The 13,578-nt window shown below is 38.8% G+C and overlaps 1 protein-coding gene across 1 annotated transcript in view; it reads left to right on the plus strand.

Moving 5' to 3' along the window:
• The first annotated feature begins 5,389 nt into the window (after positions 1-5,389).
• slc2a15a (solute carrier family 2 member 15a) overlaps positions 5,390-13,578 on the plus strand; it is a 29,903-nt gene continuing 21,714 nt past the window's right edge. Inside the window, exons 1-2 of the mRNA XM_054600408.1 lie at positions 5,390-5,434; positions 8,086-8,184. Of these exons, the coding sequence (XP_054456383.1) occupies positions 5,390-5,434; positions 8,086-8,184 (144 nt within the window). The remainder of the gene's footprint in view (positions 5,435-8,085; positions 8,185-13,578) is intronic.

Raw genomic sequence — 13,578 nt, forward strand, 5'->3', positions numbered from 1 at the left:
ATTATGGCACTGTATTAAGAAGCTTACACTCTGAGAGGCTCACAGCTATGTGAGGCTAACGCTATTGTGTAGTTCAGGGTGATGTATTGTGTTATAATACTGTTAGTGTTCTTGCATGCACAGGAAGTGTCGGGGCAGATAATGTGCACTGTGTAGAAACTGTGATACAGTACTGTATTAGCTTTTAAATCGATCCAACCCTGCACATGGGCAAAGGATTAGTACAGAAACATGAGTAGGTGCTGAAATTGGTCATTCTGCAAAATAAGTACTTTTAATTTTAGAACTCTTAGTATATTCTGATGCTAATGCTTTTGTACTTTTATTCGAGTAAAATGTCTAATGGATGTCTGTATTTATACACTTTAATATTGCTACTATGTGTATTTCAACCTGGTGTCATGTCCCATAAATGTAGCCATTGTGGCTCAATGGGTCTCGCAAACTAGAAACAGAAAGTAAAAAAGAAAAACAAATAGTTATCATCATGCAAAGACATTCTATGTAACTCTGTCTTGTCATCCTATTGTAGTCACCTCTCCCAGAATGTATCCAGCTCAAACTGATTAAGAACAAGTCGGACTCAATGAAAGTTAGTACTACGGATGACTGCGGTTTGCTCATGTTAGCTTAATTTAAGTCACGCTGCTTTCTTTCAATTCAATCTGTCTACTACTAATGATTAACCTGTAGCTAAACTCATGGGACAGAAGAGAGGACAAGTGAGGTCTCCACACACACACACACACACACACACACACACACACACACACACACACACACACACACACACACACACTCACACGTGATCCCTGGATCTGGTAGACTGGAAGTATTAACACCAGCTAATGTTACTCCCGATGCTTTTCCACACTGTGAAGAGACTGAGACTGGGAAGACTGATATTTTGGTATGAAAATAGTTAAATCTTGGGATTAGTATAGTAATATACTTAAGTACAAATCCCAGTTCCCTATTTTCCTTTAATGGTACTTAAAACTTGTACTCTACTAGATTTCCGAACTTTGGTCTTGTTACTCCACTATATTTATCAGACAGTGTGCCTAGTTGCTTTTTGAAGATCAATATTCAGAATCATATAACAAGTTTGTAAATGATGATAACTATAGTTATACAACAAATTAAACTTCCTATCAGTGCAGTTAAAGGGTTGCTTCACCTCAATTAGACACAACATCAAAGTGCTGCTTAATACATCAATAATTACCAAACATTGTGATATAAAATGGTATAACACACAGATGTGGTCACAAACCCTGATTTTGCTGAGGAACTGACCTTATTTATGAAATGTATATATTTGGCTCAAACCTGGGATGAATTTACACTTTGACTACAAATGATGTACTGTTTATGTGTAGTGGTTATTTTCAAATGTATGCTGTATTGTTTTTTATATTTTAATATACTTTTAATGTTATTCCAGGCAGCTACTGATTTCCCTTCAGGCTAAAAAAAATTAAAACAAAGTCTCTTAAAACTTGTCTAAATTGTGTAATCCATCACAGTGAACATCAAGGCTGCTCTCACTTTATTCAAGGTGGCATTTAAGTGCAGGCGTTTAATCTTGAAATGAAAGCGCATCACCAGGTATTGATGATGTTACTTGACAAAAATGAATACCGACGTGATGTTTACTGTCAACTAAAGTATGATTAACAGTTTTCATAGTTCTGTATAGTTCTTTTGAGGCCCTCACAGCACATACAATCTCACACAATTGTTTCACTGACAACGCTTGCACAAAGTTATCGAGCAACCGACACAGGTTTGTGCATTTTAGCCTCAGATTCTGAGATCACAAACTCACGCTGCAAGTTACCAACACCTCGACTAGACAGTATCCAGGTCCATAGATCTTATATGATTGAGCATCGCACCGACAGTGGTGTTCAAAAACAGAGAGAGAGTGGGGGAGAGAGACCACCAGGAAGAGTTTTTTTTAGTTGCCTTACCAAAGATGCTTTTGAGTGATGGTAGTGAATGCCCTAAGGTTTTGTCAATGAAAGCTTAGTTTAGTTAAGTTTGAACAGCTCGCACTAGGCCTTGTCCAATGTGCTCCAGGCATTGTGGATTTTGGATGTGTTCCATGACTTTCTCTCCCCCCTGACCCGCCGGAATTCCCCCATCAAAAAACTATTATGCCTGCACACTTTTACTCTCACAAACACACTCAATTCAATTCAGTTTATTTTGTATAGCCCAGAATCACAAATTACAAATTTGCCTCAGAGGGCTTTACAATCTGTACACATGCGACATCCTCTGTCCCAGAGGATGTCAATAAAAATCAATTGAACTTAGAAATAAACCACACAAGACTTGGGGGTGCCAGGGGGTTACTATGGCTATCATAGGGACAGTGCCACAGTGGTGGTTAGGTTCAGACAACAAAAGCACAAAGCACCAAAAAAAATGTGGGTTTCACACAGGACACAAACACCGGTCCCCTGAGTAAGAGTCTTGTGTTTGTTTGTCCCATCCACCTCCACTCCCACCCATGAAGCTGCAAGTCTCTGAGGAGTAGCAGATATTTAGACCTTGTAGTAATCTGGCAAAATTCTGGAAAACAAGACACTGAATCATGGTCATGCTTCTCCACACTCAAGCATCTTTTTCTAGATTCTGCCCTCGTCTTTTAAAAAGAAAAAACCTGTTTGACAAATATTCCTAAAGTGTGGAGAGCAGACCGTGTACTGCCTCCTCAGAAAGGCGGTGAAACCAGCGACCGAAATAAATACTCCCCAATCTCCAAATTGCCACATTGAGCCAAAATATTATCAGCTCATCAATGTTCGAATGCTTCACTTTCGATCTGAGCAGTGCATTTTGAACTCCCATCAGCCTGGCTTCAGACCTGGACATAGCACTTTGACAGCAGCATGTAAGGTATTAAGTGATATCATTTCTGTATAAGAAGGAGTGTTGTATTGCCTTGTTCCTTGATTTGTCTAAGACATTTTACACAATAGATCTTACTTTTTTCTATACTTCTTTTGGATAGACTTAGATCAATTGGTTTAGACACAATGCATGCAACTGGTTTCACAGTTATCTTACTGACCAAACTCAAGCAATAGATGAAGTTGCAAAAGGGGTTCCTCAAGGCTCAATACTAGGTCCTATCCTGTTTACATAATACACAAATGACGTGGGATCATTGGTTAGTAATGGCTCTATTTATTATTATGCTGACGACACAGTTATTTACTCATCAGTGCCCTCTATTGACAAAGCTTTGTAGAATTTAAATTCAGATTTTGTGGCTCTGCAAAAAAAAACAAGAAACCTCAACTTAAGCTATAGCTAACTTACATAAGATTGATTACATGCTCTTCACCAGAGGTTTTACTATCAGTACAATAAATGCAGATCAATAGTAAAAGTCCGAAAATCTGATTTGATGAAAAGTTGTCTTTTAAATTAGATTGAAAAACTAACCAAGAAGTCTAAATTTAAATTAAGTGTCTTTTATAAAAATATACAGTGTCTTACTTCTAGCAGTAGGTTGCAGTTTGTATGGGCAGGAATTTTAACGAAGTTTGACTATGCAGATGTTATTCACATACATGCTACTGCCCATACCCTCAAGCCCCTTGATTGTGTATCGCAGTTCTCTTTTCTTTCCATTTGTAACAGGTGACCGTTTTAGAACCCATCATTGTATATTCTATGAGAAGGTAGGGCGGACATCACTTACCTCTTAAGGGAACAACAATGTCCTATTTTTATTTACAAAGCCATCCTAAATACGCTACGATTTTATTCATCCATGCTTTTTAAACTTAGAAATATAGGATACCAACTCGTTCACAGGAATGCTTTAACTTAGTTCCTCATGGTGGAATAAGCTTCAGGACTCCCTAAGGTAAGACACATTATTAACCCTAGAATATTAACCCTAAAAAAAAGTTAAAGCCTCTATTAAACAATGTTTTATTTAAGGTGTCTGTTTTGTCCCTGTGGAATGTAGTTGCTATACTGCTTTTTTGTCTTTGTTTGTATTGTTGATTGATCCATAGTGATTTCACATTTTTTGTTGTATAACTTCGCCAGGGCACCATTGTGAAAGAGAGTTTTGTTATATTTACAAATTCATAGTTCTGTAATAACTGAGCAAAGCGTGTAGAAGTTTAGGTAAATAGCGTGAATGTTAGAGCCAAAAGGCAGGATTTTAGGAACAAAACCAGCGTTTCATGCTGCAGCAGTGGAGGTTAAATCATAGGATTAAGAAATTTGTAATGCTGGGCAGGTGATTTGTTACCCGAGGATCAGAAAACACTGCCTTGCTTCAGCTGAAACCAGTAGTATCCTGATTCTTTGCATTGCTGAAAATAGGCCACGGCATGTTTTATCCTATGACACACAGAATATGCCATAAGTGGATGTATTTTTCCAAACATCAAGTAGTTTCTAATAATTTGTCTATTGCATAAGACTCTCACCTCCCCCCTCCCACTTCACCCTGCTCTAATCTTCTCCTACTTTTCTTTTCTTTTTATCCCCCCATTTCTTTCCTTCTTGCTCATTCGCCTCTCTACTCCTTGCTTGTAGTTTTCACCTCATCTCACCTCCTTTTTTGTTTGTTTTCCCTTTCCACACCTTACTTTTCTTCATCCTCTCCCCCCTCCCCTTTCTTCCACCATCCTACATCTCCTCTTTTTTAGCTCCGTTTTCCCTACTCTCATTACCTTTCACCCCTCCTTTCCTAGTTATTTTCCTCTCCTGTCCTCTGGTTCTCTCCTCTGGTTTCCTTTTACTCGTCTCCTCTGTTCCTCTCCTCCCCACCTTCCTCTTGTTGCTTCCTCTTCTGTCTTCTCCTCCTCTTGTTTCCTCTTCTCTCCTCAACTTGTTTCTTCCTCTTGTTTCCCCTCCCCTCCCATTCTCCCCTCCCCTACGCTTTCCTCTCCTTCTTCTCTCGTTTCCTCCTGTTGTTTTCTCATTTTAGTGGGTTTCTTCCTCTCCTCTCCTTTTCTTTTCCTCTCCTCTCCTCTCTTCTCCTTCTCTCCTCTTTTCTCCTTCTCTCTCCTCCCATCCCCTGCCCTCTCCTCTCCTCTCTCTCTCTCTCTCTCTCTTTGTAAATTCACTTAGAGTTAATTGCTTCCAGCAGGCTTTTCTCTCGCTCTGTCACGCTGCCCTCCGTCATGTGATGACACTGTGTGGTCTTGTTATCGGGGGCCTGTGGATTGCTGCCAGGCGGAGGAGAGGTCTGGCACACTGCACGTGAACTGGCATGACCACTTTGACGTGCACTCCGGTGGATCCGACGTGACCACGCTCTCCTTCTGCAGCCATGAGATCCTCTGCAGTGTAGAGAGAAACCCTTCTGCTGTTTCACCATTGGGGACTGGATGACAGATTTCCTAAAATGGCTGAGGAGGTTTTAGTTGCACCGTCTGGGAAAAGCACATCGGTAAGTTCAGACCGCCTGCATGAACGAGGTCAGATCCAGAGCCAGGGTCGTCAGCTGACTGATCCCCTATTGTTTTAGACACAGAGACCCAGCAGCTAATAGCATTTACTGCCTACTTACAAACTTTCAGTGCCTACTTGGAATGTAGACGATCAGTGGCTGCACTCAATAAGACCGTATGAGATATTCAAAGTAAACTGTTGAATTTTGTATCACACATAAAATTCTTCATAACTTTTTCAGTTGTTGGGTGAACACTTTTTTGATTGTGGGTCAGAAAAACAAAAGCAGTCAGGTTTCTAAATAAAAGTTATTGTGTAGTTTTCAACCAATGATATAGAAAATCTGTGTTTCTTGACCAGAAAACCTTAGAAATGTGCCATTACCTATATAATGTTAATGATTTAACTTTTTTACATTACATTCAAATATTGGTATGTCCACATATTAAAAAACTTATATATGCATCTGTAACTCTTAAATTAAAATTAATTTAATACTTATAAACTCTAATACAGTGCATTGCTTCTTTAAAACATTATGGTTTTATATATAAATCTGTAAACAACTAAAGTTAGAGGCAGAAATTGTCAAATATTGGTTTCTTTTCATGGCCTTAAAATATTACTGTAATAGTAAGATTAAGAAACAGAACAGGCAGCATGGTCAAATATTGGTTTCTGTGCCAAGAGGTTGAGAGACAGATAATTTCAGTAAATTTTGTAGAAATCTATTGTTTAAATAAGGACGTGCAATGTACAAAGAACGCAATTTTTAAAATATGCTCAAGCCATGTTCTGGTTTAATTAAAAAAAAAGTAGACCACTTTAAACTGATCAGCAGGACATAGTTTGTACTAACTGTAACGAACTCTACTTTTCTGTGTGTTGTGTCTTATCTACTGTGAATGATTAGTTAACATTAACACAATTTACTTTTAAACAAATAAGATGTAATGAAAAAAAACACAAGAGATTTTATGTCAAATAAACAAATACAGGGACTCATTCATGATCAAAGATGGACAGTATGCCTGTAAAAGAAGAAGATTGATGCTGGTTTTTTGTAGGAATACGCATGAAAAATTGAGGAGTAACTTTTTAGAAACATGTTGATAAACGCATAAATGTGTTTGTGTGTATGTAGTGACATAATGACAGAAGCAAGTGTGATTTTTCCAAAGATAATAAAGAACATGTAACCCATTTCCATTTTCTTCTTCAGATAAATCTCATCCTTCATATTGCTGTCCATATCACTATAGTCACTGTCATGTCATGTCCCACTTGGTTATTGCCAAGTGGGACATGACTAAATTTGTGCCAGTCTTTCTCTGCCTGACATCACATTTCCAGCCATTATTCACATATTTTTCCCAAATGCAGGCTTTTCACTCTTACTTTATACCTTGATATTTTAAAAGTTTAGCTGGATTTTTCTTTTCGTGACCAGATGCAGGTCACACTGTAAGCAAAAAAGGTTCTGGCTTTGCCTTTCAGCTCCCTCAGTATTGGCATTCAGCCATGCCCTTTGGTTTGGCTGCAGAGAGGAATGTGAACAATGCAAACAAGGGATTTTTAGACAAGCTTCTTTCCAAATTAAGACCTTCTCTGCTAAAGAACAACGGACATGTTCTCTTAAAGCACGTTTAGGAGAATGAACATGGTAGCTGAGAAGTTTCTCATCAGACAACTGGACATTACCTGACACACAGCTGTGAGTGAGCCAATCAATGTGAAACTCGTTGACAACAGCTAAAAGCTGAGCTAACTCTACGCTCAAGGATGCAGCGATATCAGTCACCATATCTGGGCTTTGGTTACCGGTCGATACATTATGAGCATGTCTCGTCATTGTTGCTCAGCCATTAGTAATGTAAACAAACATATAAATGAATGCCTTAATGTAGCATAATTCCCATAACTTGGAATTAATTACATTATTTAAAGAACTGTACAAGCAATTTAACTTTGAATTAATTCCTGCTGAAATTATTGTTATGCATATCACTGTTTCAGAGCACAGAAGGTACGTAGTTATCGTGACCTCACCCATTGGTTTATGGACAATTTTGTTTTTTTCGCAACCAATGAACAGAAGTTACCATATTTGGAATGTCGAGGGGTGACGTAGAGACGGCGTATACGGCTCTGGTAGCGGCAACGACCTGTCACTTAGTTTGCTGAACTACGTCTCTCTTCTCTGACTATGTACGTCACCAACCAATTGTTACCTTGGCTTTCTAGCTAGCTAGGTAACTATATCCATGCACAAAAGGAAAGTTTTCTTACCTGATGAAGTCACGCAACATTTGGGTGTGTGGTCTTTCGAATTACGTAACAGTTTTTACGACAAAATGCAACTTTATTGACGTGCAAAATGATCCTATAAATTGACAAACATCATATGTGTAATTCATTGCACAATTCAAACAATATCAAATTATTATTTGTGGTTGACAACAGTACATCATTTTTTCTTTTCAAATCCTGACTGGTTAGGACACATCTAGAGATCTAGATACGTGCCATTTCCTAATTTTGTAAAGTTGATTAAATGCTTTTACTCCTAGTCCTAAAAGTAGGACTCACTTCCCCTACATTCTTTGGATAAAGCTTCCCTAACACATCTCTGTCTCCTGCTATCTGCAGCAACTGACCGGCTCCTTGTTGGCGGTGGCATTCCTTACCTCCTTCGGGAGCTCCATGCTTTATGGCTACAACCTGGCAGTGGTCAACTCCCCTGCTGTGGTAAGACGCATGCATACACACCCACACATGCACACACACAAACACTATGACCTTAATTTATACGCAGATCTCCATTTAAAAAAAATATAAACAATAAGAAATTATTAGAAAAGAATGCTCTTATCGGTCATTATTACTATTTACTGGAAACAACCAATTCTGATTTCTGGCACTCTACATAAAAACACATTGTTCTGCCAAAGTTGCAACTGTTTTGAGTATTTCACATCTTTTCTGCACTGGTCGGAAGTGGGCGGACTCTGTTTGAAAAAAGGTTAAGTCTCATCAGATGTTAGGAACTACTGGGTCCAAATGAGATAAGCGTTGTTGGATTTAAGAGTAAATAAATAACATGTTATATACTGTTGCTTTTTTAGTCATGAATAGTCAACGTCACAGAGAAACAGATACGATTTGAAACTAGGGACTTAACAGGCAGAATAAAAGTAAATGGATTTACCCAAACCAGACAAACATAAGCAGATTCAATCCTGCTGCTGTGAAAATAAGGTAAAGATTTTTTACTCTAAAAGTGTGTTGTTGCGTTTTCAGTAAAGCCTCATACAACTGATTAAATTTATTTCAGTTTTTGAGCAGTATTTTTGATAAATTCTACAAATGCTATCTTTATTTGAGCATGTAGGCCCCTTTCACAGCAGTAATTTTGACATGTCATAGCATAGCAAATTGCTGCCCTTCAAAATATAAGCCCCAATGGAGTAAATGTTCAAAATAAAAGCCTCCAACTCTCACTGTTTGTGAACACGAATCTCAGGAAGACTCAAGACAAGGCTGGTTTTCTTTCAAAATAAAAGCCACAGATAGTTACTCTATCCTAACAGGAAGCTCGGGATATGGGATGCACACCAAGTACCAGGCACACTGTCAAAATTTCTTGACAAATGTTTTTAGCTTATATTGGGCCAAAAATGTTTTGGGAGACACCCATGAGTCAATGGAGAATGGAGAAAAAAACTCTTCTGCGTGCATGTGATTGCGGTGTGATAGTTGGGAGATTTGTATCAGTGTGTGCCAAGCCCCCAGGAAAAGCACCAGGCTTTAAAGCAAATTTTACATAGTGGCTGAAACCGTGAAATTACATCTCCCTGGTCCATCCCATGATGCCGTTTTCCCAAAAATACTTTATCCCATGGACTAAGATGGTAAAAGGGACGTCAAATTTCCAGTACAAACACATTTTTCTGTGGTTGTCTGTTACTGCCCAATGCTGGTGTGACAGTCTGAATGTCTTCAATTAATGCTTGTTGTCACGTTTACTTATTGTTCTGACTGTATGTAAGTAATTGGTGTGTTTGGATGTGTTTAACTTTTTGATTTGATTCATTAAGCCCCTTTATCCTGTTCCATCAAGAGGCTTTTGCCAGGCCTCCATTATAAATAAGACTTGCGCTAATGCACCAATAGCTGAATCCAGAGCTATTGTTCTGCCTCCCAACTTTTTTGCTTCATGCCCTACTGAGCATTTTTCATAGAAATGAATATGGACAGGCCTCCAACGCTGTATCCAGTTCTCTTTATACATCAATAGTCTATGCTTATTGTCTTTGTGTGTGTTTGTGTTTACTTTATGTTTGACAAAGTTTAGTTGTATATGTTTGCTAGACACCGTGTGCGTGTGGGATGGGATGCTTGTTGTGCTAAATGTGGACTGCATGACATACAGGACTTTAAGGAATGCGGTTCTTGGCCCGGTCAGTGAGGATAAGTGGTGGCTTCTCTATTCAAAACCATACTTACAGAGAAAACTGTTTTAATACTGACATTTTACCTAGGCTGACATTCAACTGTCTGTTCAAATCAACTCAAGCACCCATGAACTTTACTTTTAAAATATATTATAAGCTATTGAATTGATTTACAATATACAGATATTCCCTTTCCTGTTCAGAGAAAAAAAGACAGAATAGAATGATCAGTATTGCACACATTTACCTACACATAAAAGAGAACAGTGTTCCAGAGGGTTAACTTTCCTAAGACATATGAAATCTACTACACCACTTGCTTTTGGAATAGTTAATGATTAATTAATTACATCAAAGGAGGCAAGTGAATGAATTAAATAGAATTGTTATAACAGATAAGATGTGATTATTAAATCTTGACAAAAAATCATTGGCTCTCTGGTGGCTGATGTTTCTTCTGAGACTGGTAGGCTGATGAAGCTGATGAAGACTGGGCAGTGATGGGGAGGTAGAGGTGCGAGTATAACAGCTGCATGAATGTACTAAAGACAGAGAGAGAACCTTATTTAAAAAGAGGCAGCCGCAAGATATGTTGCTGTGGTGTTGGATGGATGTAAGCAGCTGATGAGAACAGCGGATAACTCGATTGACATGATCAGGAAATTATGGGTGAGCATGAGACGAGTGTATGGCTGGATGTATGAGAAATGCACTAAAAGTCTCAGCGTCTAAAAGTGAAGTATTCATGACTGAATTTACGCTGGAGCTTTAGTAGCATATGAACTAGAGCTACCATGAAGTTTTAGTAGTACACGTCATTGTAACCGCTGTTTTGCTTGCGTTTTGAGAATTATAACTACAAAACGCAAGCAAATTGTGAAAAAATGTTCACCCATTTGACATAGTTGCAAATACACTAAACACCTAATACAGAGATGCACTGCAAATAGCACCAGGGGTGATCCAGGGGACACTAAAAAGTGAACTCGGCTGAACTACCCTAAGCGTTCCAAATCTCATACTTTTTCTTTCTACTTAAAGTACATAGTGCAGGTCCCCTTACAAAGTAAGTACTGTTGCATGAATTATGCAACAGTAGGACATTGACCCTCTTGGTCAGGTATTTGTTGCGCAAAGGATTGTGGGTCAGAGTAGCCAGAAAAGCATGCAGGCTTACATAATGCAAGAAGCTTCCGGAACTTGACATACTATGTATTGGAAAATATTAAATATTTTTCTTTCATACTAAATAGAATGGTAGTAGTAATTTGCAGGGAAGGGAGCTGCGGGGGAGATAATAATATTAATGGACAAATGAAAAATACTAGAACCAATAAGGGATTTTAAGTTATTCTTTATTACATTTTAATCTAAAAAGGCCTTGCTAAAAACTGGAAAACTAGATCACAAGCTAATATTCTAAAATGTCCTATCCAAAAATAAAATAAAATAAATGGTGGGCGTTTAGTTGAGGCCACTGGTGGAGAGGCAGACTAAACTGATGCATGCCCAGGGGTGCTACCAGTAACTCACCTCAGGTGCAACACAGCAATACTCAACAGAATGGTGCAGTCTACACTCTTATTGTAACCACAAGGTTGGTGGTTCAAACCCCTCTACCGGCAACATGCCGAGGTGTCCTTGAGCAAGACACCCAACCCCAAGTTGCTCCCCGGGCGCTTCATTGCAGCCCACTGCTCCTCCGGGATGGTTAAATGCAGAGAAATAATTTCCCCATTGTGGGACTAATAAAGGCTTAATTATCCCAGTGTTTACACATGCATGCAGTGTAGGGACCTCACCCCGGGGGCCTAGACTCCCAACAATGGCACTCGACTTGACCTAAAGAAAAAGGGAACTAAGCAAAAAGAATCAAGACAAATAAACAAACAAACCCAATTGGTTGAACAATATAAATTAATCACAACACCCTGTTAAATAGGCAAAAGAAACCAATCAAAACCTAACCAAGCAAAACCAAACCATGCAAAACAGCAGCAGGTGAACCTACAAATGAAAAACAATGATTATGCTGCAAAATACTACAAATCAAGATGTTGACTACTTACCACCTCATATATGGGGTATTTACATGTGTAGAGCAGGACAAGGATTGCATTTTCTAAAACAAGTCAGCCAACAAGTCAGTCCAGTGTTAAAATAGGTGGCTGTATCTCAAACTTTGGCATGCTAACTGATCCCATGAAATACATACCTGTAACCTGAAAACCACTACGAGCCACAACTGATACAGGACAGGTGCCAAAAAGGACTGAGGCCATGCCAACAGGTGCGTTTTATTAGCTGGCCTTGTATAGGGAATTGGTTGGTGGAGGAGCAAGCCTGAGGGCTGCGTTCACAATGATACACTCCATGCTTCATAAGCTGGGGAGCATTCCCCACCACACAAGGATCTATCTCTTATTTTAGGTTATTTCTGGAAGGAGAATACCAATCTAATTCAGTTATGTAACTCTCAATGTCATCCTACTATTGGTGGTAGACCTTTTCTCTCACATCACTACAAATATCCAACAGTTTTCTTGAAAATAATATGTGCCTGGTAATTCTCTACCATGGAACAAAAGAAGCCTTCTGACCTCATCAAAATCAGGCTTTGAGCTGAGAGCAAGTCATATGCATAAGAACGTCTTGTTGAGTAACTGCAGTCTTCTTTCTGCAGTTGGGGAAATTGATGCTGGTCCACCAACTCGTGCCTTCACATGGTAAACTGATTAGAAAGCAAAGGTCAAAAAAAGACTTTGAGATTTGATTAGATCTGAAAATGTGCGTGAAAAAAAGAGAAAGAGAGTCTTGTGAAACAAGGATATGTTGGCCACATGATAAAACGTGGTTTCCTATCTTATCAGAAGGAATGCTCTCTGATTGGCTCCAGTAGGTTAAATTGACCAAATCCTCTCCAATAGAGCATCTATGAGGATTAAGTGCTTAGTTCCCTTTTCCAGTAGTAGGTGAGGAAATTAGCTAACCAATGAAACACACATTTTCCAATTGCATCTATGCAACCACCAGTCCATTAAGCTGTTTTCAACTATGTATCTGGTCAACGTATCCTCACACAACGGCTTGTATGATATCCTACGAAAAGTTACTCCTCATTTGTCGTACGTTCTGATCTGGTGATGTGTTTATGGAGACTGTTTCTATTCCATTCAAATGTTACGAGGGCACTAACAATGATGGGATGGATCTTTGAGTCTGAAATATTAGATATCATTTAGTTGCTGGTGAGGAATAAGTCAATGTGTGAATATGAGTGATGAACTGGTGAGAAGAATCAGTATCTTCCTGGGATGGGTGCTGCAATTTTTCAACTACTGCCTAAGACTTAAATCTCTCCCATACAGTTGTAATGTTTGTGTGGACTGCAAGCTATGCTTATGCTTGGGATGTTAGTTCTGTCTACTGATGGGTCCATAACTGTGTAAAAGTTGCCTCATATTATGACTGGGCAATTGGAAATGTATTAGATGGGGGGGGCATAGAGGGTAAGGTTTGGGCCATAAACATTACAGATTGTTACTGAGTTATTGTTGAATATGGTGTTTATGATGAAATTAGAGTTCATTCAAATACATAGGCCTGTTGGAGAGAGGAGAAAATCCACCTAGATTATTGCTTTTTTTCTTTGCAAAATGACGTTTTTGTAGTTCCTTCATTTCTGTCA

Source organism: Anoplopoma fimbria, chromosome 6, assembly GCF_027596085.1.
Source record: "Anoplopoma fimbria isolate UVic2021 breed Golden Eagle Sablefish chromosome 6, Afim_UVic_2022, whole genome shotgun sequence".
Lineage (NCBI taxonomy): Eukaryota > Metazoa > Chordata > Actinopteri > Perciformes > Anoplopomatidae > Anoplopoma > Anoplopoma fimbria.